This window comes from Paroedura picta, chromosome 18, assembly GCF_049243985.1.
Source record: "Paroedura picta isolate Pp20150507F chromosome 18, Ppicta_v3.0, whole genome shotgun sequence".
Taxonomy (NCBI): Eukaryota; Metazoa; Chordata; class Lepidosauria; order Squamata; family Gekkonidae; genus Paroedura; species Paroedura picta.
In genome coordinates, this window is record NC_135386.1 from 3,647,373 (window position 1) to 3,675,326 (window position 27,954).

At 48.4% G+C, this 27,954-nt stretch overlaps 2 protein-coding genes across 7 annotated transcripts in view; one reads left to right on the forward strand and one right to left on the reverse strand.

The window, feature by feature from the left end:
• Positions 1-27,954, reverse strand: part of STRA6 (signaling receptor and transporter of retinol STRA6) — an 84,874-nt gene that overhangs the window by 25,835 nt on the left and 31,085 nt on the right. For 2 of the 3 annotated variants that reach the window (XM_077318178.1, XM_077318177.1), the window contains exon 1: positions 100-397. The exons of the other annotated variant lie outside the window; for it this stretch is intronic. The gene's annotated coding sequence lies outside the window, so the exon portion shown is untranslated. Of the gene's footprint in view, positions 1-99; positions 398-27,954 lie in introns of those variants that run through there. 3 annotated transcript variants of the gene reach the window in all.
• Positions 2,136-27,954, forward strand: part of CCDC33 (coiled-coil domain containing 33) — an 89,903-nt gene continuing 64,084 nt past the window's right edge. For 2 of the 4 annotated variants that reach the window (XM_077318174.1, XM_077318173.1), the window contains exons 1-4: positions 2,137-2,876; positions 4,744-5,222; positions 5,612-5,824; positions 26,562-26,725. In XM_077318174.1, the coding sequence (XP_077174289.1) occupies positions 2,567-2,876; positions 4,744-5,222; positions 5,612-5,824; positions 26,562-26,725 (1,166 nt within the window). In that variant the 5' untranslated portion in view covers positions 2,137-2,566. Of the gene's footprint in view, positions 2,877-4,743; positions 5,223-5,611; positions 5,825-19,235; positions 19,474-21,163; positions 21,233-26,561; positions 26,726-27,954 lie in introns of those variants that run through there. The other 2 variants (XM_077318175.1, XM_077318176.1) reach the window with 2 other exon arrangements.

Consider the following 27,954-nt stretch of genomic DNA (forward strand, 5'->3'; position numbering starts at 1 on the left):
TAAAAGATAAATAAAGAGGACCAGAAGTTCAATAAACAGACAGATGAAGCAGAGCAGCGAGGGGAACAACAGATGAAGACTGCAAGATAAAAAACTTACCTTCACTGGACTCCCAAGAGCAGAGGTGTCTAAAAACGTCCTCCACAACAGGTAGAGAAAGGTTTCTATTGTTCAAAGATCTGGGTGGCGTTCATCTTTTGATTCACTCCTTTTCTGGTACGACCCACACATCTCCCCTCACTGGGTTCCCCTTCTCCAAGAGCTTGCGAGGCACCCTAGCCAAGAGACCCTGCCTTTCCCCAGCCTGCCCTAATCCGATCAGAGAAACACAGCAGATACGGTTCACCAAGGCAAACTCAAGAGGCAAAGTTCAGAGCTGGAAGATCTCAGCTGCCGCGGAGGAACTTTATCCCCACCGCTTCTAAAAGGGCCTGGCGTGGGGCCAGTCCGGGGCTCAGAAAATTAAAAACAACCAACCTCTTTCCTTTGATTATCAACCGCAGTTTTAGGAGAAACAAGCAAACTGTTTATCCCCCCCACCCAAGCCTGAAGCATTTTGTCCGTTTTCCTGCTCTCTAGCGAATTTCCTCCTGCATCTACGGATTGTAAAATCAGGCCGAAAGCAACCTAAGTCAACGCTGAATTAAAGTTTTGCTTTAAGAAGAGTGGGTTCTTACAATCCTCTTACCTTTCCTCTCCCCACAAGAAACACCCTGTGAGGTAGATTCAAGTGGGTACCCGTGTTGGTCTGAAGTAGCACAATAAAATCAGAGACCAACAAAGATTTATTCAAAGTGTGAGCTTTCGAGTGCAAGCACCCTTCCTCAGACTAAGACTCTGTGAGGGAGGGGAGGTGATATTCCTGCTCGGTCAGAACAGCTTTATCAGGGCTGTGACTAGCCCAAGGCCACCCGGCTGGCTGCATGTGGAGGAGGAGCGGGGAATCAAGCCCAGCTTACCAGATTAGAAGTCTGCACCCCTAACCATGACACCAAGCTGGCTCCTAACTCCTAACCAAGACACCAAGGCGAAGAGCATCTTTACGTGGAAAAGCTGGCTACCAGAAGAACTGTTGGTCCCCAACCTGGATAGCAGTCATCTTTTGTAGATTCGCAGTATCCTTCGGCAAGCTGATACTCATGACTGCATTTTTATAGTAGCTCAGCAGCGTCTGCATCCAAGAATAGCCAATTTCTGTTTTTCTGCCTACAGGCTTGGAATGAGGTGGGTCTGTAACACAGGGCCAGCCTAAAATAAAAGGTTTTGTTGTTGTTTCAAATTTTCCCATGGTTTCCTTCAAGTTGACGTTGTTCGTGAATATGTCCTGGGTCCTATTGTAGGCGTCCTTTCTGCCCTTGGCAGTGGCAAAGAAACATACCTGATGAGAAAGGGGAATCAGACAGGAAGAGAAGAGGAAAACCAGTCAACTGTGGTACTAAATATTAATGTTCCAGAAGGATCAGGTTTCTTGGGTTGGAGCTGCTTCCCCCAAAATCGGTTCAGCGGGTGAGATTTTTGGATATGAACACTGCCCAAAGACCACCAGAGGTACCCTAAAAACAAGCTCCAGAGAGTAACTGTGCGTGAATCATCAGCCATTCTAAAATTTCAAAAAGTAATGACACAAACGAAGAAATTTGTGGCCCGGTTAAAGATGAACCACATCAGCTTTTGCAGAACAATGGCTTCATTGCCAGCTGCAAGGCCAACAGAAGAGAGGAACGTCAATTCCCAGACAGAATTCTGGAAAAGTAAACCAGACGGGCTTCCCTTCAAGTAAACACATTTAAGACTGATGGAGTTAAAAAGTGCATTTCATTCCCTCTCTAGAAATACAGGACGGTGGGGGATCTTGACAGTTCACCTCACAAGGCAACCCTGTCCCCTAACCTCACCTTCCCCAAATCTCCAGATATTTCCAAACCCAAAGTTGGAAACTATACCAGGCCAATCCTTTTCCTGAGGCCTGGAGTTCCACCAGTTAACGCGATACTCTTTGTGTATGCCAGTGATTTTTTTTTTTGGCCTAAGCGATTCTTGCAACGCAAGCCCTGAATGTTTCTGGGCATTGTTTGCCCATCTAGTTACCAAGGTTCCTAGCAAACAAACTGCAGAAGGGCTGGGTTCTTCCTGGATTCTTCTGCGCTTCTCAAGAAGGGCCTGTCTTTCAACAGCTCTGTCTGTCATAGAGCCAAAGACATCTTCTGCAAGTTTTCTAGTTGCTCCTTTCCAAGATCTGGCTTTGTCTCGGTTTCCCCCCTCGACTCGCCTTTGCTGAGGCTGTTTGCAGCCAACGTCCTTCCAGCGGCCCTTGAATAGAAAAAAAGAAATAGGACATTTTTTGGAAAAAAGGTTGGCAGCAACCACGAACGGACAGAAGGCTGTGCTTGGGTCATGGAAGGCCCCTCTTGGTTTAATTCTCATGCTTCTTGTTAATGGCGTTTGGGTGAGTTGACAGAGCACCATGCTAAAGGGAAACCTCTTCTCCAAAACATGGGGACGGGGCCGTTAAGAGTGTGCAGAACAGCAATTTGTAGCGGGTTGGTTCGCCATAGCCGTGGTCCCTATGGCCGGCAAACCGGGGGAGCCCCGTGTCCCGATGACACTGCAGAAGTCACGTCTGAAGGCCGAGGAGAAGATCTTGGACCTTGACTTCCAGTTGGTCAACGTCCAGTTTAACGAGACCGGGAAGTATGCTCTGAGGTTGACCGTGGAGAACCCGCTGCTCGAAGGATCTGGAACCGGGGTGCGATTGCGGGTGAACGAGGGCGACCCCCTTTACACCAGCACGGCGACGACGGACGTGATTGAGCAGAGCAACCTGAATGAAGCGTACGCATTTGAGAAAAGGAGATTCGTGTTCACCCTGCCCAAAGGTAAGGAGATGGATTGAAGAGGGGGCCGAACGTGGAGCAGGGTACCCCAGGTGCCTCACCTGCCAGGCTGGAGCAGAGCGATGGTTTCAGGATGGGAGGGATTTCGGGGTCAGGCGTAGTTTGCTCACTGCAGCATGACAACACGACTTGACAACAAGACTTCAGTTTAAGAATGCTTTGCAGGGCTACAGCTTTAGCTGACTTGAAAAGGAGAATTCACGGAGGGGACATCCGTTGATAGCTATTTGCCACGCGGACTGAATGGAACCTCCATGTTCAGAGGCAGTAAAGCTCCGCATCAGAGCAGGAGGTCGGCAACAAGTGGGGTGCCTTTGAGCCCTGCTGGGGACACCTGGTTGCTAGGCAAACCACAATGGTGGACTAGATCATCACACTTGATCACTAGATCACACTTCTGTGAGAGGGCAAATCTTCTTCACAGTCTCAACCAAATTTTCCCAAAACTGGGATACAGCAGCCTCTGTGAGTGGTTTCCAGGTTATTTGATGAAGCTCTTTACAAAATGTCTTGTTTCTCATGAAAATCTGGAAATACGGTAATCTCTACGTTGTCCCGTGCTTTAGAAAGACGGTCATCCCTTTTTGCGGTTTATGGTTGGCTGCTTTTTATTGGATTACCGTTGCTCGGAAATGGCTTTTTAATGGTTTAGATCAGCCGTTTTTATTATTGGTGCTGGTTTATTTCTAGCGATGAGAATTTTTTCATGTCAAGGCAACCAAGGGGTATTTTAAATAACGAACTGTCCTTCGGGTCTGTCTCGGCGAACGTGTGAACCGACCTTATTTATGTAAACCATTTATTAGCCGCATTTCTTTCTTGCATGGCTTTAAGCACAGATAAAACACCCAGAATCAAACACCTTGAAAGCACTTAAAAAACCCAACGTTTAAAACCACAGGGCTGCTACTAAACTTGACCAAATGCAGTCCTAAATAAAACTGTCTTCAGCTCCTAAAGACTGAAATTATTTCCCTGGGGAGCCTGTTCCGTAATCGTGGGGCTGCGGTAAAAAGGCCCTGTTTTGTGTACCCACCCAGCGAGCTTTTTTCATTAATGGAATTTTCAGGAGGGTCTAATCCTGTAATCTTAAATCCTGGGCAGGAGCATGTGGGAGCAGACGTTTAGATATCCTTTAGATACCCCAGTCCTCCACTGGGGCCAGTTTGGTGGAGTGGTTAGGAGTGCGGACTTCTAATCTGGCGAGCCAGGTTCGATTCTGCGCTCCCCCACATGCAGCCAGCTGGGTGACCTTGGGCTAGTCACAGCACTGATAAAACTGTTCTGACCGAGCAGTGATATCAGGGCTCTCTCAGCCTCACCTCCCTCACAGGGTGTCTGTTGTGGGGAGAGAAAAGGGAAGGCGACTGTAAGCCGCTTTGAGCCTCCTTCGGGTAGGGAAAAGCGGCATATAAGAACCAACTCTTCTTCTTCTTCTTCTTCTTCTTCTTCTTCTTCTTCTTCTTCTTCTTCTTCTTCTTCTTCTTCTTCTTCTTCTTCTCCTTCTCCTTCTCCTTCTCCTTCCTTCCTTCCTTCCTTCCTTCTCCTCCTCCTTTTCCTCCTTCTTTCTTCTTCTTCTTCTTCTTCTTCTTCTTCTTCTTCTTCTTCTCCTTCTCCTTCTCCTTCTCCTTCTCCTTCTCCTTCTCCTTCCTTCCTTCCTTCCTTCCTTCCTTCCTTCCTTCCTTCCTTCCTTCCTTCCTTTTCCTCCTTCTTTCTTCTTCTTCTTCTTCTTCTTCTTCTTCTTCTCCTCCTCTGTATGTCGGGTTTTCGAAATTCATGATTGCCGCCAGCTACTTTCAAAATTCTGTGCATGCGAACGCCCGCTAACAGTGTGAGTTTCGCTAACCAGGTTTCTGCAAAAATGACAAAAACCACGACGCCCGTCTGCGAATTGAAGCCTTACGCCTTGGCGGTTCTTTACCGAAGGGAGAAGAAAAGGCGGGAGAAGGGTTCTTTGCCATTTATCCCCGCACCAACCAGCCTCGGATGAATCCCTTCGCCAGCCGAGACGAGGACTTGTACAGCTACGGCGATATCATGGCCCTGTTGCGGGTCAGTAGCAATGACCTTGCAATGCATTGTGGGAGACTGGCTTACACGGTGTCGTTCCACGAGCATCGGCCGGTCATCCAGGAGGAGGCCCCGATCTCTCCCCGCCGTACACCTCTGCCACCGGCCAAGCAAGACGAGGCACGTGCTTCGAGAGCCGACTCCCCAGGACACTTCCGGCTCCCAGGCATCCCCCAGCAGAGTCTATCGGTTCCTACGCCGGAGCCTTGGCTTTGGTCGTCTGTGGAATCTCGCTTTCACGGTGCGAGAAATGTCAAGGTGAGGGCCCGGTGCTGTTTCTGCAGAGTTTAAGCATGCAAAGACTGCTTTAAAAATAAATAGTTTTGCTGAGGACAGAAATGACTTTGTAAAGAGGAGAGGAGAGAGAGAGATGGTCCTAACTGTTAAACTGACTGTGGTGGAAGGAATCAGTGAGGAAGTGTGCTCAACAGAGTAGGAAGTCTCCGACGTTGCCAATAAGGACACAGGAGATTGTCTGAAAATATCGGGAAGTCCCTCATTTGAACATGTTAACTATGCACCTTTCCCAATGCCCCAGGTGGGATAGTCTTTATGGAGGTCTCGGCCTCACTGGCCTGTTGTTGGCCCTCCAGAGAAACAGGTTGGCCCCTGTGTGAGGCAAGATGCACTCCCTTTCTTCCCAACAGCCTCTTCCAGTATCGCCTGAACCCTGGCAGCAAAAGTCTCCAGAGATATCGAAAGAGCTCAAGGACGAAGGCCATGCTTCATCATCTCTGCCATCCTCTCCCTCTTCCTCTCCGATAATTCCAAGGCGATTCTCGAGTGACGGCAGTTTGCATCTCCCTTCGCCGGGTTATAGCCCTCCTCTGGACTTTGAGGATACCTTTTTAGGCGTCCAGGTAAGCAAAATGTTTTGTGGTTGGTGCAGTGAACAAGAAGAAGAAGAGTTGGCTCTTATATGCCGCTTTTCTCTCCCCGAAGGAGGCTCAAAGCGGTTTACAATCACCTTCCCTTTCCTCTCCCCACAACAGACACCCTGTGAGGTGGGTGAGGCTGAGAGAGCCCTGAGATTACAGAAGAAGAAGAAAAGTTGGTTCTTATATGCCGCTTTTCTCTCCCCGAGGGAGGCTCAAAGCGGCTTATAATTGCCTTCCCTTTCCTCTCCCCACAACAGACACCCCGTGAGGTGGGTGAGGCTGAGAGAGCCCTGAGAGAACAGCTCTGTCAGAACAGTTTTATCAGTGCCATGGCGAGCCCAAGGTCACCCAGCTGGCTGCATGTGGAGGAGGAGTGGGGAATCAAACCCGGCATGCCAGATTAGAAGTCCACACTCCTAACCACTACACCAATGTGACCCACGTTTTGCCTACAAACATGGTGGCATTTGCTGCCAAAGTCATGCAGTCTTTCTGGCTGCCATGTTTCATGCGGAGTCTTTCAAATTAATGAACGGGGAGGAAAAACACATGATGGGACAAGGCCGTCAGAAATCCTCCTCTTTCCAAGAAGGGCTTTCTGCGCGTGATTGTTGATGAGTGGTTAGAGTCAGAAACCCCTTTTCAATAACAACAGCTAAATTCTTGAGACTGGGAGCCTTCAGCCTCCTAGGCAAACGGGGGATGGGATTCTCAGAGGGAGCCCTGCAACTATTTGGGAGAAGTCCACAGATCTATTACAGATGTCACCTCTTTTCTTCTTTGGCGACATTTCATACGAAGAAGGGCATGCGTTGGGTGGGGTGGGGTGAAGGAGAAAGCAAACAAGCAATTCCCTCCCCCCCCTTTTGGTGCTGTAATATATGGGCAGTTCTCTGGCTTCAGGTTAAAACGAATAAAGCCCTGATTGAGTTTGCCTGGCAAATGTCTAGATGCAAAGGGGGGGGGGTGAGGGAGGGAGATCGATAGTAATCAGCCGTGAGCTGTAGTTATCGTAAGGGCGAGTTAAAGCGTCAGGCTGGGTGAAGGATGAGACATTAGCGAATATTTATAATGCCCGATCTCGGGTCTCTGGAGCGAGCACAGCCGGCTGATAAAAATTCAGACTGCCGGTGTCACTAAGGAAAGACTTGCTCCAGCAAGTGTGTTTAAAAATTAAAAGCCAGAGGTTAACTCTGCACGCTCTGGCTAGGAAGGAGTCTCTTTACTTAGCAGGGCAGGATGGTATGTCCCTGGATGCTTTTTCTCTTCCAACTTCAGGAATGGTTCACATGAACCATGAGGTCCCTTCCAACTCTGTGATTCTGTGATTCTGTTTTTCTGTGGTTCTGTGGTTCTGTGATTCTGTGGTTCTGTGATTCTGTGATTCTGTGATTCTGTGATTCTGCGATTCTGCGATTCTGCGATTCTGCGATTCTACGATTCTGGGATTCTGCGATTCTGGGATTCTGGGATTCTGCGATTCTGCGATTCTGCGATTCTGTTTTTCTGTGATTCTGTTTTTCTGTGATTCTGTGATTCTGTGATTCTGTGATTCTGTGATTCTGTGATTCTGTGATTCTGTGATTCTGTGATTCTGTGATTCTGTGATTCTGTTTTTCTGTGATTCTGTGATTCTGTGATTCTGTGATTCTGTGATTCTGTGATTCTGTGATTCTGTGATTCTGTGATTCTGTGATTCTGTGATTCTGTGATTCTGTTTTTCTGTGATTCTGTGATTCTGTGATTCTGTGATTCTGTTTTTCTGTGATTCTGTGATTCTGTGATTCTGTGATTCTGTGATTCTGTGATTCTATGATTCTATGAACTCAGTGCTCCTCCTTTTGAGCTACACAGTGTACACGGTGCATGTGGCTGCTGGGGTTGCTAAATCCAGGGTGGGAAATACCAGGAGGATTTGGGGGAGGGGCCCGAGAAGGGCAGGGTTTGGGGCGGGGAGGGTCTTCAGTGGGGTAAAATGCTCCGAAGTCCACCTTCTAGCTTGGTGTAGGCCTTTCGACACTTTTCTACCATTGAGAAACCCCTGAAACATACTTCAGGCTTTAAGAAAACCCAGAAATGGCACAATGATGCAGAATATGGTTGGGATGTGGACACGCCCGCCCATGGCCCCTCCTCTTCCCACTTCCTCCAAGCGCATGATTGGTCATTTTTGGAAGGGGCGGGCGGGTCAAAATGACCATATAGGGCTGCATCACCCAATAAACATTTAACATTTAACGTATTTTAATATATATATATAAAGTAATTAACTCTCACCCATTCAGGAAACCTTTCCAGGGCCACCAAGAAGCCCCAGGGTTTCACAAAACCCTGGTTGAGAAAGCCCAGTGGTGTAGTGGTTAGTGCCACAGCCTCTAACCTGGAGAACCTAGTTCGATTCCCCGCTCCTCCACCAAATGCAGCCAGCTGGGTGACCTTGGGCCAGTTCTGGTCCTGTCTTGGGCAAAACAGATCTCTTTTCCCCTGGGTGTATATTGCAGTAAAGTCTTGCTCACCGCAGCCTGTGTTGGGTTAAACTCTGCACGGTGGGGAAATATCCTAGTCAGCAGAACGGTGCTTAAATTTGCAAGAGAGAGAGGGGGGAGGAAAGAAGATGGGAGGGGCTTGATTGATGTAGAATTTACGGGTGATGCCGAGCAAGCAATCCAGGACGGTGCTAAGGAGGTCAAATGTGTGGTGAGGAGGTCAATCGACCAGCACGAAGCTCGCTCTGAAAAGCACAAGTGAAAAGTAATGGGGTACCTGCTGGCCAGAAATACGCTTTGGGGTTGTTGGGTCTTCTCCCAGCCTTTTCACCAACAGTTTCCTTGAAGGAACACGAGCTGTAAACCCATTTTATGCGCTCTGTTGTGGAGGACTGCAGATTTTGCAGCCTTGCTGTTTTGACACTGACTTTATGCTTCGGTTTGGCTGTTTTCTCGTTCCTAGACAAGTGGAAGTAGCAGGATATGACTCTTGAAAGTGTGTTGGGAGGGGCTAGTATTAAATGACGGCTGACATTCCCTGTGTTGCAGAACTGCTTGGAAGGTGTATTCGAACACTGTGGGCGGAATGGATAACCGCAAACGTTTTAAAAGACGATAGTGTAAACAGGTCGCAATTTAAGACGGTTTTTATTGCGCGATGCAGAATACCCCCTGGGTGACCAGGGCTTGCTGGATCTCCTCAGTTCTTGGAAGCTAAGTAGGGCCAGTTTTGGTTAGAACTTGGATGGGATTCTACCAAAGACACAAATGTTTACTATATAGAGGCATCAGAACAAACTAATGGGTCCTTATTTTCGTGCTTTTTCCTCTTTGCATTGTATATTTAAATTTTTTAAAAACTGCACTATGTCCCAGATCAAGGCCTTTCCCATCCCCTCCTGCCTGGTCCTTTAATTGGAGATGCCGGGGATTGAACCTGGGACCGTCTGCCTGCCAAGCAGAGGCTCTGCCCCCTCCCCACACCCCCTCCCCACATAGTACATGTAGACTATAACTCAATGATGCCCGTTGTGTATAAAAACCATGTGACATGCAGATATGAACGCCTGCAGAGATCGGAGGACTAAAAACCCAAACAAAATGTATAAACTCATATAGAGTGAAATAAAAAAGGGATCGTTCGCTGAGGCCCTCTACATCCTTGCACCTCTGCAGGAGTCCTCCGGAATGTCGCCGAATTTGTGTCCAGGTCCTGCTTGTTGTTTGCTGTCGGCTTAAAACGAACGTGCAAAGCCCTTGGATTTGATGCAAGCATGCAGCAAAGAAGGAATTAGAGATTGCAGAGATCTTCCAGGGACCTGGAAGCCACTTGCTGTATTCTGGGTCTGCCTCCTTCAGTCTGTATAATGTATTCTCAGGCACGGCCAGAGAATCTCAGCTGGTTGCAGGGATGTCTCTTAAGCGCTGCTGGGAGAGAAAACTCTGCAGACGCTCCCATGTATGCATTTAAGAGGACTGTAGCATTAAGATGCACGAGTAAACTCTTCTGGGGAAAAGATTAATCTCGTGCAAAGGTTCTGCATCCAGGCTGCCAGGAATGGCTCTCTGTTTTCTCCAGACCTGATACACATTCCCTCTCTTCAATTTTCTGTTGCCTTCGGAAACAGTATCACTCAAAGTTGTTCTTTAATTTTATGTAGGAATAGGCCTTCCATCACGGCCATGTCAGCATTTTTAAGGCCGTTGCACTGGTGTGTTCTCTGGGCAATTCCCCTGCGATGCCCATTTTATCACAAAAGGAGGGTGGTTTATTAGGTAACATAGTATAAACTGAAAAGGGTATCTTTTATCAATGGCGGTTTTTAGGGGAAAGCATTAGGAAGAAACGACCGGCTATAAATAATTATGGCGTTTCTCAGGGTCTATCAATGTGGGAGAAATGCCTCGGCCGGGTTAAAAATGTAACCCAACAGAAGGTATTGTGCATGTTCGGCAGGGACTAGATTCTCAGCTGATCTGGGCTGAAGCAGATGTTGTATTTTGCTGCAAATAAAGCCTCTCCTATTAAGACGTTCAGACAGTAGCTGCCAGAAAATACGCTCCCCAAGGATTGTCTTTTGAGGGGAAAGGCCTTCATCCTTCTTCCCTGCAGCCCTGGGGATACGGTTTGCCCTATTAGAGGACTGACTTGCATGCTGTTCTCCGTATTATTAAGGGAAATCTTTGCACGGAAGCAGGCCGGTAGCCACAAGGGTGCAAAAAGGGGCCGGACACTCGTAATTTCTCATATTTTTTAAAGCAGGTTCTAAATCAGCTGTCTTAAAACTCTGCCGTGTGTAACAAGTTGGTGGGTTCGAGCATAAACGTGTCTAGAAGGAGTGCCAAAGCTTTGTTGGTAAACCGGCAGACGCATGGGCTAAAAGCGGCAGGACGAAGGGCCAAAGAATTGATTGATTAGAAACATCATTGAACGGTTAATGCCTAAAGTGTATTTTGTGCCCGGTTTTCCGCCCAGAGCGGGGTCCGGCCCGGCCTAGTATTACTACCCCTCGCTGGGGAGACCTCTCTATTAGCCTGTGATGAATGGGAAGCTGTCTACCGTCCTCTGGCCAGAGCCAGCTTGCTGAGTGATTTCTCCCCGCTCGTGACCGGTTTGCTGTTGGGCCAGGGATATCGCCCGCTCTGCAGGAGGCCCGGGCCTTTCTGGTGCCCTGGCGTGGCACCGTAATCCGTCACGGTAGCCCGGGCCTGAGTCCCCTTGCAAGGAGAAGCCAAATGAGGCTGAAAAACAAGCTTGCCTCCGCCTGTCTTCTCAGCGCTGATGAGGCGTGATGTAAACGCTGCTCAGCAGAGCGTAAGGCCGGCAATTTGTAGGGGGTTCTTTTGAACGGCTGTCAGCCGGGGAGCGGAGCGGCGCTTGACAGATTTATCAGCGGGTCATTGTGGGCCTGGGATGGGGGAGCAGGAATAAGGCCGCGCTGGAGGTGCCGGGTGCCGAGTTCTGGCAGGAGAAGGGAACCAGGGTGTTGTTGGGGTTCAGAGCAGTGGCTTCTGATCTGGAGAGCACTCTTCTCATCACGGTTCTCTCCCCACAACAGGCACCCTGCGAGGTAGGTGAGGCCGAGAGAGCTCTAGGAGAACTGTGGCTGCCTCAAGGTCACCCTTGCGGCGGAGTGGGGAATCAAACCTTGTTGTCCAGGTTAGAGCTTGCTGCTCTTAACCATTGCATCATGCTGGTTCTTCTACGCCACCCTGACTCTCTCTGCACTAACCCGTCTCAGTGCCCTGGACATCTTTGGTGGTCTCCCATCCAAATATGAACCATGGTGACAAAAGGGAACCTCTGTATTCAGAGGCTGCAAACCTCTGCATGCCAGAGGGAGGTCTTGGCCTCTATGCCCTCTTATTGTCTGGCTCTTAGACTGTGGACCAAGCTGGTGATGCCAACACTAACCCAGGATGTTAGGAAATCACAGTGTACATGTGTGTGTGTGTGTGTGTATCAAGCTGTGTTTGCCTGTACCAATAGAAAAGAGCAAGAGTCCAGAATTGTTTCAGGGTAGGAGCTGTCCGGGGCATTCAGGTCCTGACCTATGAGTCGCAGTTCTCTCACAAAGGAATTTCAAAGGGAGATTAGGCAGAAAGACTGCTGAATCACAACTGGCGGTGAAGCTCAAGGCAAGGCATCCTCCTGGACTGAATCAAGATCTCGGTTTCCTTATCACTCCACGCCTTTTACTGCTCTGCGTATCACTCCTGATCACACTGTTGTCGTCGTTCACTGACTATTGTCAGTCGGCATCTGAAATCGCTCCCCTCTCCAAGAGGAAAGGACAGGTGGCTTCACATTCTAGCTACATGTGAACATGAGCAGTGACCCACAAAGGCGCCACAAATTTCGCCACAAATTTCGTTCAACTTCAAGGTGTCCCTGGACTCTGGCTCTTTTCTCCTGCTAGAACATGAGTCCGTCTGTCCTTCTCTCTTGGAGAGTGGAGTGATTCTAGATGCAAGGACAGATGGACTCGCCATCTAGCTGTAGCGCTACTGGAGTTCTGCACCTTTTGACGGTGTCTGCGCGTGATCAAATTGTGGAGCTGTGTTTCGTTTTGCAAGCTGCTTTGAGTCTCTAGCTCTCTAGAGGATGGCTGTGTTGAGCTGTTTTTGGAAATCATTCGTATGCATTCCAACATCTGGAATATTTGGATGTAGAAATAACAAAGCAAGGGACAGGATATCATATGTGATTGTTTTTCCTCGGGCAAGGAACGGACGTGAGCATCAAGAGGACGTCCATGCGCCGGGTCATAATGAGCGAATATTGTTTTCCTGGGAGAACGAACGTTCGCTGGGCTCATTTAAATCCGAAATGAGAAAACACATGAGGACCCATTGGAAGAAAAAGCCCCACAATCATACATTTAGGATAGAATAATTATTAGGTATTCACCGCTGCCAGTTCCTTCCTTCTGTAATAATCTCTGGGCGCGTGTCAAGTGTCTACTTCGACAAGACGAGAAAATAGGCTTAAAAGGGGAGGGAAATTGCTTTCTTTGATAGAGCTGAAACAAAAAAAGGAGAAGGAAAATTGTGCCAGAGCGGCTGACGCACACAGGAGCGGTAAAACTCACTGGAACGGAGCAAGACAATGGATGTGCCAGCTCGCCTGCCGGTTTAATTATTCCACAGGTGAATTGGGACTCTTCTGCATAAGTGGAGCAGAATGAGTTCTGCAAATGTTAGCCCTAAGGGGTCCTTGGGATCATGGATTCTCGGGAGACGTTGCCTCGTCTCCTTTCCTTGAAGCCCCTTCCCCTTTTCCTGGAAGGTGCAGGGGAGGGGGAGGCGGGGAGGGTCAGAACCAAGCTGATGGGGGGAGAGAAGAAAGAAAAGCCCACCAACCTCTCCCCAGCCAATAAACCTGATGGGATGGGATGTCTAATTAGTTCCCGCAAGGCTCCTCCAAGGAAACAACTCAGAATATTAAAAAGAGAGAGAGAGAGAGAGAGAGAGATGGCATCTTGCAAATGACGTTTGCATGGGGCCGTCCGGTGGGATGCCCCTGCTGTGATCGATACGTTAAAAAAAGCATCAAGTATCAGGAGGATGGCGGAAACGAGGGGCAGGAACAAGAGTAGAATTAGAAGGTTAGCCATGGCAGATACGGTGCATTCCTTTAAAAAAAAAAATTGTGTGCCGGAAGTGCCATCAAGTCACTTTCGGCTAACTGTGACCCCCCCGCCACACACACACACCCGGACCAGTATGGTTAAAGACCGGGGGACTCTAATCTGGAGAACCAGGCTTGATTCCCCGCTCCTCTGCACGCAGCCAGCTGGGTGGCCTCGGGCTAGTCGCGGTTCTCTGAGAGCTGCTTTCGCAGAGCGGTTCTGTCGGAGCTCTCTCAGCCACACCTACTTTTTCTGTTGAGGGGAGAGGAAGGGAAAAGGGGTTTTGAAGCCACTTGCGGGACTCCTTTGGGTAATGAAAAGCGGGGTAGAAAATACCTCAACCTTCCTCGTGATATCATCCTTCAACCCCCTTCTTGTCTGCACAAACAAGGAGGCGGAAGTCCGTTAACGGCATCTAATCTGCGTTAAATTACCTTGGCTTGGCGCCCCGAGCTTTTCAGACACCGGGGCCAATTCTGTGGTGTTAATAACCGTGACGCGGCCGCTTCAGTGTTCAGAGCCGGCTTGGCTACGAGGCAGGGATGTTTTATTTATGTATTATTTAAACAACATTGATTAAAATTTCTCCCGCTTGGGTCAAGCAACGGCAACAAAGGGAACAAATAGATCAGGCGGCTGCTAATTACTTTCTTCAAGGAAGTGCCTTCAAGTTGTATTTTAAGGATGGAGTCCTTGGCTGTTTTGCGTGGCTCAGCTGTCCCGGCCTGTCCCCCACCAGAGGCGAGACTTAGAGGAAGGTGGAGGGAAAGTAGCTCAGATATTGTTTTAATCTCCCTCCCTGGGGATAATTGCTTTCTGATTAGTCCTCACATCCCTTTCGTAGGCCTGTTTCAGGAGATGGATATCCCTCCGAAATGGCTTTCCGTGTTTCACTCGTCGGAGACAGGATGGGGCCGGTATCGTTCCAGCTATGCATTAATAGACCTTCAAAATGAGATTTCACAGCCTCAAATCAGATTATTTCGAGGGCTTCAGTTCCTCTGGAGAGCAAAGAGGGGACAGATGCAGACCTCTGCCGCGCATGACGGCCGGGTGAATCTAAACAAACTCTCACGTAGGTCAGGCCAAGGAAGGTGATTTGGGAGACGGGACAAACGGCAGATGCAATCCTGGTCTCTGACTACAAAACCCACCAGCCACCAAAGGGTAGATATTGCAGATCTTGGGGCAAACTGTTGTGAGGACATGGAGGTCAGCAGCGATAATGAAATAATCCCATATAGACTCCTTCATAGATTTAATTAGCCACCCTGGGCTGTCTAGTGATATTACTCAGCCTGGATTTTTTTTTTTAAATCTCCAGGGGGAACTGGAGGAAGTTTTGGAGATTTTTTGAGGGGCAGGGGCTTATCCCTTTGTGATGGTTTCGTGGACACCTTGGAAAGCTTTCCTGCTCGGCAGGAGAAATTCTGGCCTCAAGGTCGCTGTCCTCTGTAAACAACGGGGTGGGAAAGGAATAATCCAGGGTTTCATTCGATTTTGTTTCTCCCAAGATTATGTACAAGGAGGGGAACGCTGTCCGTTTCCAGTAACGTTGTGATATCATTTCAGTGTGTGCATACACACAAAAGCTTCTACCTGGAATAAAACTTTCTCAGCCTCAAAGGGCCCCTGGAGACAAACCTTGTCCTGCGGTTGCAGACAAACCTTGCTACCCACTTAAACGTATAATTTCAAAGCGAGCCGTAAGAGTCTGTGTTAGCTGGGAAGGCTGTTTTGCAGGACACATATTTATTTGTATGTCTCAACGAAGACCCATAAACCTTCCCCAATAAAAAGCTTAGCATGTTTCGGAGATGAGACATAACCATAACAATCACATGTGGATTTATTTTTTGAACTCTGCTACCAGCCTGGAATTCTGTTTTCCCATTGAGTTAGCTTAATTATTTGTTCGTTTTTTTTTCAAAATCCATTCTGCCTGTTCACCTGGGATTCTTCTTCTTTCTTTTTTCTCTTTGCTTTTTATCAAGGAGGATGTAATTTTAATCTAAAAACAGGCAATGAAAACATGATGGGTAGGTCTAATAACACTCGAACCAACGGTGTGTAAACTATAATGCCGTAATAAAAAAATATTAAAGGGCGGGCACCAGAGGCGGTAACATTTTATTGCCGAAGACTGCCGCAAGATTTCTCTGTCGACATAATAAAACATTATGTCGCCACCAGGTCTTGATAGATGCCTCCTTTTTTTGCAGCTTAATGTGGGAATTGCCAGGAAACATCATTGAAAGAGGAGCTGGCTGGCTACAACAGGATATGGGTTAGATTGACCCCAGGGTCCATTCCGCACACACAGGATAATGCACTTTCCATGTGCTTTTGGCAACTGGATATTCCAGTACAGAACAGGAAAATCGACTTCTAAAGTGCATTGAAAGTGCATTATCTATTGTGTGCAGAATAGGGCTCATTCAGCAGGGAACTTACGATGTTCATATAAAGGTCTTAACCTTTGCAGCCTGTTGCTAACCGTTCAAGGGAACCGGTTGGCCACCCTGTGAGACAAGATGCTCGTCTAGATAGATCTATTTACGTGGCCTTAAAGAAGCCATGGATTCGGATCATGAGGCATGCTTGCAGGATTAGCATCCAGGTCTCATCACGCAGCGATCTATGGACACATTCCTGGCAGCACACTGAGGGTTTTCTTCTTCTTCTAGTAGAACATCGGTACCTCAGCGAGCAAACCTGCTCTGTGTAAGGTGGGACAAGGACAAAAGCATCTTTACAGAATGTATTTAAAACCCACGCTTTACGTTGTAAATAACAGACGCCCTGTCGGGGCGAGACAGACCCGGTCATAACTACAATGAGACATTGACTGAAGTCATTATCTGATAAACGGTGTGGTTTACGCTGTAGGACTGGCTGACCTCATCCGGTGTGTAAATTTCTTTTATCACCCAGTGATGGAATTGGGTCTTTGAACGTGAGGTTCCTTTGGCATCTCCCTCTGCAAGTGTTTTCCCATCTTTAGACGAATGCTGGCTTGTCACTTGACTGGGGCGGGATTTTGGTGTCTGCCTGCTGCTGAAATGCTTTACGGTGGAAGGAAAGAACCATCCACTGGAGAGATGCAGAAATAGGGTGTGTCATATTTCCCAGCAAGGCCTTTGTTCCCAGTTCCTGGCTATCTAAAGCAAGCTTTCTCAGGCTGAGTTTCATGAAACCTTAGAGCAGCGGTAGTCAAACTGCGGCCCTCCAGATGTCCATGGACTACAATTCCCATGAGCCCCCTGCCAGTGAATTGTAGTCCATGGACATCTGGAGGGCCGCAGTTTGACTACCCCTGCCTTAGAGTTTCCTGACAACTCTGGAAAGGTTTCCCAAATGGGCGGGAGTTCATTAATCTTTTGCATATTTAAAAAATTGGTTTAACATCGATCGGGCGGATGTGACCGTATATGGTCATGTTGACCTGCCCCGCCCTCCCAAAGTGGCCAATGATGGGCCAGGAGAGGGCGGGAAGGGGAGGGGCCTTGGGTGGGCGTGTCCACAGCTCTGCTTCCCAGCCCTATTCTGCCCAAATCACACCACCTCTAGGGTTTCTTGAAGCCTGAAGATGGTTTGAGATGTTTCTCAAAGTCGAGAAAGTCTGGTCTAGAGGAACTGGTTGGCCCCTGTATGAGGCAGGAGGCTGGACTGGATGGACCCTTCCTGGTCTGACTCAGCAGGGCTCTTATAATGTTCTTATGATAGTCTCGGCCCCTCTGCCCTGTGGTTGGCTCTCCAGAGGAACTGGTTGGCCCCTGCATGAGACAGGATGGACCACTCCAAATCCCACCCACTCCTCCCCATATCTCCCCCCACTTCCAGGAAATTCCACTTGCCCGGTCGCTAATAAACTCCAGAATCCTCATCTTTGTGGCTGCTACCACTTGTAATGACGCTCTTTGGCCTCCGTCCTCTGCCTAATGGTTTGCAAAGATGGATCCCGTCCTCTTCCTCTTCTTATTGCACCTCATTAGAAGACACATCAATCATTAACAGCCTTGAGCAAGGAAGGACAAAAGTATCTTCCAGGAGAACTGCAAGACTGACCTTTAGACTCTGACAATTAGGCAGGGGTTGCAAAGTGTCGGTTGCTCTTGAACCGTAATTTTGCTAGAACAAAGTCAGATTCCCGTGGCATCTTTAAGACCAACAAAATTTTATTTGAGGCGTAAGCATAGGGACGATAGCATTCAGGTGGGTGTTCACCCTGGAATTGCAGCTCACCTCCAGACTACAGTGGTCAGTTCCCCTGGAGAAAATGGACGGGAACTGGTCTCTAAGGCCTTGTAACCTTGCTGATAGGGATGCCATCCTCCAGGTGGGACATGGGGACCCTCCGGAATTATAGCTGATCTCCAGACTACATAGACCAGTTCCTCCGGAAAAGATGGATGCTTTGGTGGGTGGATTCTAGGACATTGCACCCCATTGATGGATGCATTTGGTAGCGCATTGCTTGTGAAATAAATGCTCTGGTTTCAACATGATCCCAGTCTTCCACATTGGCCTTGGACAGTTTCCCTGCCCCTTCTCCATTGCTCAGGTCTATTGTACCGGCAGGCAGAAGAGAAAGGAAACCTTATCTCGTTCATGGAGAAGGGGACCGCTCTTGTTCTCCCTTGCCACGGATGGACTCTTCCCCCATTTACTCTCTTCTATTTAGCCAGCGTAAGGAGTTTTCCATCTGGTTTTAAGGGCACCGGGGGAACCATTGAGTTAGGGAAAGCTTGCTGGTGAGCAGTTCATCTTCATACAACTGAGCCCGCTATTATTTTACGGGGTCTCAGGAGGAGCATAAAACTCGCATGTTCCAATAACAACTCATAAATCACGCGTGGAATCGCTGTGTGTGCGGGTGTGTGTTCTGTTAAGAGCAGCCTCTCTCCCCCTCCTCCCTCCCCCCTTTCTATAGGCTCAGCTAAATGCCCTTCAGTTCTGACCGGAAGAGTTGTGTGTAAGTACGTGGAAGAGAAAGAAAATTGCTTCCACGTAGAGCTTGTGTGCGTAGGGAAATTTGTAGGTAGGTAGAGGTAGAATTTTGCAGGGACTTATCCCAAAATATTCATTGAATCCTATAGATCAGGGTCCTGTGGTTTCTGCCAGCCCTTTTCCTGATGCCCACTAAGTAGTTTAAAAAGTGAGTGGGGTCAGGACTTTCTTCATTCATTCATTTGTTCATTCATTCATTCATTCATTCGTTCATTCGTTCATTCGTTCATTCGTTCATTCGTTCATTCGTTCATATTTATATACTGCCCTCCCCTGAAGCTCAGGGCGGCTTACATAAAACATAGAAACAGTACATAGAACTTAATCTACATGAAAACGTTCATACAACAGTAATCATATTAACGTTAAACTAATACAGGCGCAGGGCTTCTGATCGGCCACTGGAGATTTGATCGGCTACCCTGATTTTTTAAAAAAAAAACATTGCTTCAGCACCGGCTGCCACTGTCGCCAAAAGCTCTTCCCCCGTGGCGGCCATTTTGGGCCTGACTCCGCCTCCTGCGGCAGCCATTTTGTGGCCCTGCCCTCCATGCTGTGCCATGATTCTCTACCGAGGTCGCTCCCTGCCTCAAATCTCACCCTCTCCCAGCTCTATCCACCAAATACCCAGGTATTCCCCAACGCAGTTCCTCTCCAGAGTTAGCCCAGTAGCGCACACTGACCTCAACACGGCAATGTGGGTGATGTCACAAGAGGCTTATGATGGCATCAATATCAGGGCGCTGCCTCCAACCCCCTCCATTTATGACCTTTCCATTACTGGGGCGATGAAGACTCCCAGGCCTTTGGCTCAGAGTATGAAGAGGCGTCTTGGGGGCTAGAATGGAGCCTCCGGTGTTAAAGTAACGGTCAGTGCTGGCGTGAGGTTCCCTTCTGATCCTGCGGTGCTGAGGAGAGCTGAGGAGGAAGGCGAGATATCTCCCTCGCCATGGGTGAAGAGAAGCAGGTGGACGAGGAGGGAGATGTCGCTTCTTTAAAAGATGTGAGTGGCCCGAGGCAGCTGGGGGCGGAAGGGACTGGGGTTGTGTAGTCAAGTAAACAAAAAAGGAATCAAAGAACGAATCACGTTGCCATCTGGAAGGGGAAGGGCAGGGCACGGGGGCTGGATATATTCATGTAGGGTAGGGGTGTCGATTGTGGCTTCTCTGTACAGTGACTCAAGGGAACCCCTGTTTTGAGAAATAGTAAACCTCTCAAAATCCCGGTGCCAGGAAGCAACATCAGGGAAAGATGATGGATTCTGCATCTCCTGTTGTTGGCCCTGCAGAGGAACTGGTTGGCCGCTGTGTGAGGCGGGTCTTGGACTCTTGGTCTGATCCAGCAAGGGTCTTCTAGTGGCCTGATGAAGGCCATGTGAGACAGGAGGCTGGACTAGATGGACCTTCACTGGTCTGATCCAGCCAGGGCTGTTCTGAGGTTCTTGGGAAGGTCTTGGCCTCTCTGCCCTGCTGTTGGCCCTCCACGGAAATTGGACTTTTAAAAAAGCTGTGAATTTTTTAAAAAGGGGGGTTAAACTTAAAATGGCCCCCAAACCAATAAAAAACAGTTCGGTTTGCAAGCTGGCCTATTGGTTCGCGGTTGAGCCTCGAATCAGGAACTGAGCTGCAAAAATCCAGTTCGTGCCCCATTTCTTCTCAGCTTTCCTATACAACAGTGGTTCTCAATTTTTTTTTCTTTTGCCTGGTGTCTACTTCATGTTTTAGGTGCCATGTGAACACTTTTTTCTTACGTATTTAGTTTCTTTGGGGCCCTCCTGCTTGCCATGTAAAAGCCTTTTATCTCTGGCTTGAACTTAAAAAGAAATCTGGAACAACAGAGCCGAATAAAGGAAAGAGAGAACGTGGCTTTTTAAAACGTTCAAACAACAACAACAAACAAACCTTTGAACCATCACTTCCCCCCTCTCTTTCATTTGTCGCTATTTTATTCTGGGTGCTTTAGACATTAAGACTTTTAAAAGTCTCCTTGCAAGTATTTTTTTTTTTAGTTTGAGTTTTGCAGTTTTTTGAGAAACGAGCAAGCTGCAAATAAAGCTTTCTGGTCCTAATTTCTCCCGAGCAGTCGCACGGTGGAACTTAATTATTTCCTTAGATTCCTTGCAAGATTGTCAGGTCAACTGACTTGACCATAAGCAATTCTACGGTGCCAGGCTGGGCACAGGACTTTTGAAAGAAGGGAGAGAGAGAGAGTTTAGAGTCCATTCCAGAACCATCATGAAATTCCTTCACTAGTTCCTTCTTGTTTTTTCCCTTGCATTTTTAAACTCTTTTCTATTCGTTTTCTCCCTCTGACCTTTGTAAATAAGCGTTCGTTGATCCAATTTCTTTTATTGATTTTGTTTGGGGGGGGGTTAAGCCCTCCTACCCAACAAAAAACCCCCTTGTGCCATGCTAAGAGTGAAAGACACGTAACACTGGAGGATACATAGACTGATCTGGAGATGACTCAGGGTGCTCTGAAATATCCTTTCAGCTCACTCGTGGCTGGGTCTTGTCCTGACTTTGTGTGCTAAAAGCAAACAGGGACCTCTCTTTGAGCTGCTAGCGTAACACCTGCAAAAAGCAAGAGTTCACTTTAGGTGTAATGAGCTTGTGACTTCTAAAGCGATGGCCGTGCCAGTGCATGAAACTGAGTCTTCTTTTCTGTTTTGCTTTCGAATCCTGGGACGGTAGAAAAGGTCAGAGAGCGACCGGCTTCACAAGAGAAGTTCTTTCAGTCTGTTTTCCTGGGGAACCAAGAAGGTAGGTGCGAGAAGGGGAAAGGGGCAGTGCTGGACGCCTGTGCAGGAGTGCAAGGGTTCGATTCCTCGGCGTGGGAACTTGAAGAAAAACGATAGGAATATAAGGGGGTTTGTATGTTCGTGTCGTTCGGAAGTTACTATACCTTGCAGGGGATATAAAGCAAATAAGCATAAATTTTCTCCACAATGTCCTCTTTATGACGGTTCTTTCTTCAAATATTTTACTAGTCTGTTTCACCACTATATTATTAATTTTCATCTGTACTATTTATTCCATTACGCACCTCGTCACCTCTGCATAGTAACTAGAACATCTTAACTATAACCGATAATATAGAATCCTAGAATCATAGAGTTGGAAGGGGCCATACAGGCCATCTAGTCATAGAATCCTAGAATCACAGAGTTGGAAGGGGCCATACAGGCCATCTAGTCATAGAATCCTAGAATCATAGAGTTGGAAGGGGCCATACAGGCCATCTAGTCATAGAATCCTAGAATCATAGAGTTGGAAGGGGCCATACAGGCCATCTAGTCATAGAATCCTAGAATCATAGAGTTGGAAGGGGCCATACAGGCCATCTAGTCATAGAATCCTAGAATCATAGAGTTGGAAGGGGCCATACAGGCCATCTAGTCATAGAATCCTATAATCGTAGAGTTGGAAGGGGCCACACAGGCCATCTAGTCATAGAATCCTAGAATCATAGAGTTGGAAGGGGCCACACAGGCCATCTAGTCATAGAATCCTAGAATCCTAGAGTTGGAAGGGGCCATACAGGCCATCTAGTCATAGAATCCTATAATCGTAGAGTTGGAAGGGGCCACACAGGCCATCTAGTCATAGAATCCTAGAATCCTAGAGTTGGAAGGGGCCATACAGGCCATCTAGTCATAGGATCCTAGAATCATAGAGTTGGAAGGGGCCATACAGGCCATCTAGTCATAGGATCCTAGAATCGTAGAGTTGGAAGGGGCCATACAGGCCATCTAGTCATAGAATCCTAGAATCCTAGAGTTGGAAGGGGCCATACAGGCCATCTAGTCATAGAATCCTAGAATCACAGAGTTGGAAGGGGCCATACAGGCCATCTAGTCATAGAATCCTAGAATCATAGAGTTGGAAGGGGCCATACAGGCCATCTAGTCCAACCCCCTGCTCAACGCAGGATCATCCCTAAGCATCCTAAAAATCACATATAGAAATCCCCAAAAGTAAAAGTCTAAAATTTGCCTCTGCTTCTCTGTAAGACTGCAGAATTCATCTTGGCTGGGGCATACAATCTGAGCATTAGCTAACAAATAGTTCACTAATAATTCTACCCTTATTTGGGCAGGCTAACCCGCCTCCTCCCGAAATAGCCAATCATGGGTCTGGAGGGGGTGGGAAGGGGAGGGGCTCCAGACATTTAACCGTTTGCTGCCTGAGCCTTCCGGGAGGCGTGGCAGTGAAGCATGGCCGGCTGACGTCACTTCCTGTTCTGCAGAAATACGCTTGGAAGGAAATTCTACCATAGAGTTTGGCCCCATAGCCCAGTTGTTGCCCCTCAAGTTTTCCAACATTCTGATGTCATTTCCGGGTGATGTCAGCCGTCTCGACATTCTTCCGGGTTCGGGGGAGTTAGGGGAGAGTGGGGTTGCCCCAGAATGGTGCCACTTGTTTGCCTTTGAGGAATCTGCTGCCTTCGCTGCCAGCTGAACATCCACTTGTCACAGCCTGTAGCCTCCTGTGATTACTCTCTCTTTGATTCCCATCACAGGCTGATTACAGCTGCCGCTGCACATTCGGAGAGAGGAGAGCCTTGCGTTTAACCTTTCATTTTCTTCTCTCACCCATCAATAGGTCCTGGGGGAGTAGCGCAGGCCCAGCCTGGCTGCCTTGGCAACACAGAGGGAGGGCAGGGGAGGTGGAGATGGATGGTGTGTGTCATCTGTATACAAATAGCTCACCACGGGAGCGAGTGTCGGATGCTTTTCTGTGTGGGTGTGCACATGTGTTTTCTCCTCCTGCGGAATGCAGGTGGGCTGTTCCGCCCTTCTATCTTTTAAGATAGTTGCACGGGTTAGATGCAAGCTCATAGCTGAGAAAGGGAACTTTGGCTCTCAAGTGTCCCTGGAATTTTGTTGTTGTCGTTGTTGCTGGACTCAGAAGACGATGATGAAGAGGAGCTGGTTTTTATACCCCGCTTTTCACTAATCAGAAGAATCTCAAAGTGGCTCCCAATCACCTTCCCTTCCTCTCCCCACGACAGGCACCCTGTGAAGTAGGTGGGCCTGAGAGAGCTCTGAGAGAACCATGAGAACGGCTAACAGGACTGTGACTAGCCCAAGGCCACCGAGCTGCCTGCATGTCAATCAAACCTGGCTCTCCAGATGAGAGGCTGCTGTTCTTAACCACAACACCGCCTCTCAAATGTGGCAGCTTTTTGTTTACGAATCCCATCACTGCGAAATAAAAAATGCTTGTCACGGAAGAGACCATGTTCAAACTAGCTTTGTATTCTGTTTTCGTAACCGGTGGCTAATGGATTTTTCCCGTCATTTCAGACAGACCCGTTTTAGTAACTGGCTGCTAGCGGGATTTATTTACCTGTAACCCTCTGAGTCTCGGTGGGGTGCTGTTTAAAATGTTCACAGCGCTTTATAGAATACCGTCCCCCCGGCTCTTCCACAGATGTTCTCTTCTACAGATGTTTTTTTTACATTCTAAGTGGAGGACGAGGGTGCTAAACCAAGGCAGCACTTATGTATTATAGCTACACCATTGAGACCACCTTGTTGCCTCCTGTTTGCAAATGCAAGACTGTAAATTGTGTTTGTCCGCTTCCTGACGGGAGACCCCTCCTGCATTGTCCCGCCATCTTGCCGCGGATTTTCCCTTCCCGATGAGGTGGCAGAGAAGATGGAAGCCTGGACAACCCACAGGGTCCCCCTCCCTCCCCGTTCCTCGGGTTGTCAATCAACCTCAAACCACCAATCCCTTCACAGCAGTAGTTTTGAGGACTCCAAATTTCCTCCCCCACCGAGTCCCAAAATTAATTAAAAAAATAACCACCTGCATTGCTACGGGATCACCCCACAACAATAAAACATTCAGAGACGGTTTGCTGTCATCTGGCTCCATATAGCAAACCAGGGCTTTCTTGGTTACCCCCCGCCCAATAATTTCGTAATAGTTCTGCATTCGTCAGTGTACAAAACACCTTAGCCTTCCCCCCCTTCTTATTTTGGACGGCCCTTTGTCTCTCTTTTGAAGTCTGAACTTGCGTGCGTGTCTTTTTCTTTCCCTTTACAAAGGCGATTTTAATCTTGGCCGGGACCGCATCTTTATTAATAACAGAAGCCTTTGAAATAACTATTGCTAATTTGATTGGACTGACGGGAAGGGGACGGTCTCACTCCTTCGGTGACTCATGAAGTTCTGTCCCGGAACGAGACGGCAGCTGGGAGTCAACAAAGAAGAAGGACTTAACCAGCAGGCCCCCCTATTGAGCAGCATTTACGCAAGAACCCCAAAAAGGCTAAGAGGGGGACAGTGGAGAACTTGGCCACTAGCTCCCTATGCATGCAGCTGGGTGATCTTAGGGCAGTTCTCCGAAGGCTGTTTTCACGGGGTAGTTCTGTCAGAGCTCTCTCAGCCCCGCCTACCTCACAGGGAATCTGTCGTGAGGAGAGGAAGGGAAAGGTGTTTGCAAGCTGTCGGTAATCTAGTCCGGCGATCCTAAGATTGTCCGGCTGCCGGGCAAGAGATGTGCCACTGGCTGCCCCTGTGTCACAAACCTGGCATCCCTTGGAGACTACCCCTTCCAGGCTGACCCTGCTTAGCTTCTGAGAGCTGGCAGAATCGGCCTGGGCTATCTAGGTCGGCAGGCGATGGTGTGATATTTCACGTATCCCTGCGATGCTGAAAATAAGATCCACCCCCACCCCCACCTAGTCTTTATACGTGAAACAGTGAAAACAAAACAAAACACGCCTTTCACACTGATATCTATATTGCTGGCAGCGACACGCACGGTGCTAAATATGTTAGATGGCGAGAAATGAGCTGCGATGTTAAATTAAGTTTCCAAAACTCACAAATCTCCCACGCTTGGCTGACAAACTTCTCGCGAAATTCGAGGCCAGGGGCACCTTTAAGACCAACCGAGTTTGATTCAAGGTGCGCACGCACACTTCTTAAGATGCATTGAAATGGGACATTGCCTGGGTGACCCAGTGACTATTTGTGAATTTTTCGGGGGGAAGATGCAAAAGTGGACTTAGGAAGCTGTTTTTTATTCTCAGCTGAAAGACTTGGACTCTCTGCCCTCTTGACTCCTCTGTTCCCGTCTTGTCCTCTCCCCCTCTCCACATGGCCTTCCATGGAGCACATGTCTCCACAGGGTCCCCTCTGTATAGACAATGCCCTCATGCTTCCACACTCCTGGTGTCCAATGACTTCTCTCTCTCCTTTAGAGAGGATCACAGTGTTTAGCTATGCCAAACGGAGACATGCCGAAGAGGGGTCCAGCTTGTTTATTATGGCTTTAGAGATGAGGTGAAGGACAATGGGTTCAAATTACAGGCAAGGAGGGGCAATTAAATATCAGAAGGCATTTTCTGAAGGTGCGACCAGTTCTGGCTGCCTCGGACCGGATGACCCTTGGTGGTCTCTTCCGGCTCTGTCCGATTCTGATCATTTCGATTCAGAACAAGGCCGCCGGATGTGAATTTGCATGTTGGTGTCGCCTGTAGCTTTAAGAATGCCGGGCTGCTATTTCTATCCATCTCCGTACATCTCTCCTTCTCCCCAGGTTGCCTCCTGCATTTCATAATTCAAGATTCCCTTTTCCTCTCATCTACCCACTAGGCTGGATCGGCAGCAGGGGAGGGACCTTGCACGCCTGCTCAAAGGGGCTTCAGGCGGTTTGATTTCGAGGGGGAAGAAGTTTTCAGGGCTCCTGGGAATGCAGCTCACGGATGAAGCCAGAGGAAGCGCTAATGAAAGGCCTGACCAAAAAGGGTCTTCGCCCGTGTTTCATTTGCAAGTCAAGAAGGCCGAGAGTCCCCAGCGATTGCTAGAAAGGACGGGCGTCCCTGCTAGCGCAAACCACCCAATTTTTAGGCAAACCCCTCTCCCAACCTCTTCTTCCAGCGGCAAAATCGGAACAATCACACTGGCCTATTGTTACGATTACAACAGAACGATGCAGGTAGAATGTTGAAAGTGCTCAGATGCTGGCCTTACGGAGACAGAGCTGGGAATGAAAGAACCTGGGTTGTTTACAAGTTGAGGAGTGTCGCTATAATGTTGGCTTCACCCATTTTCGTGTGCTTTTGCCTGGCAGGTCAAGGATGATCCTGTTGAACTTGGACAACCTGCCCACAGCTCAGGGCCCAATAACCAACACCTGGCTAATTCCACAAAGGAAGCCATCACGGTCACATTGCATGGAGCCAGCAACGTGCCGTCTACAAAGAGGGGCCAGATTCCTATTCCCTTTGTCATCATGTGAGTACCTTTTCTGGACTCGAGAGCCAGCTTTATTTACGATCTTCTTCCAACCTGCCTGTTCTTTCTCTCCAACTTTACCCGCCGGTAAAAGAGCGACCGGCTTGAGAGCCAGGGTTTTGTAGCATCTGAAAGCGGTGGACTCATATCTGGAGAACCAGGTTTGATTCCCAATCCTCCACGTGCAGGCCAGCTGGGTGACCTTGGCTCGTCCCTGTTCACTTAGAGCTCTCTCAGCCCCGCCTCCCTCCCAGGGTGTCTGTTTTGGGGAGAGGAAGGGAAAGGTGTCTTTTAGCAAGCCTCTTTGGAACAACTTCAGGTACGAAAAGCCAGCTCCTCTTGTTAAAAAACCAACCATCTGGGAATTACTAGGTTTGTCAAAAAAAGAAACACACCCATTGGCCAAGATCATCTTCGTAGCCGATCAAGGGTTTGAACTCTCTAATTCTAGCTCAGTACATTCTCTGCACAGTGTACGGCCATAATTCATGAGCTTATAGCTTCTCCAAACTTGTGCACATGGCTGTCATGGCCTGTATCTGTAGACAATGTAATACGTCCGCGAGGACAGCAGGGAAATGCTGGCTGCCTTTTCCAACCATGTATCAAATGAATAAAATAGTTGCGTATCTCGGTGCTCCGATTTTGTGTATAATAGATGCATCTTGGGACTCAATTAGAGACCGACAACTTTGGCTTGGCAGGGCGTTTGCCTAGCAGTTTTGTGTGCAGAGGAGCAGAATGCCTGAATTCCGGGGAGTTCTTTACAAAGGAAGCAGGTCTGTGCACGTGTGAACAGAAGGAATGCAATCCCATTTCATTGCCCCAAAGGGAAGCACAGGGACTCACGGTCTGTAGACTGCATGCAAACAAGATCTGTGCTCTCCGAATTTCTTTGGACACGGCAGCGTTGATTTTGTGCCCTGGAATCCCCAGGACGGCTTTGCTGGGAAGGGGTTGTGAATTCCAGAATCCTGCCTCTGCATCAGATGCATGTGATATTTTGAATTCCGTGCAGGGGCCCTGTCCGTCTCCGTTTGCACCAGGGTTGTTGGATCCCAGCAGCGAAGCAAGATTGGTCTTGGTTAGGAGTTGGAAGGGAAACCGGCTAGGATGTCCAGGATTGCTGGGAAGAGTCAGGCAATGGCCGACCACCTCTGAGCATCCCTGGGCAGGTGGAATAGCAAGGCACCTTGACCTGGATGCCCCAGGCTGGCCAGATCTCATCA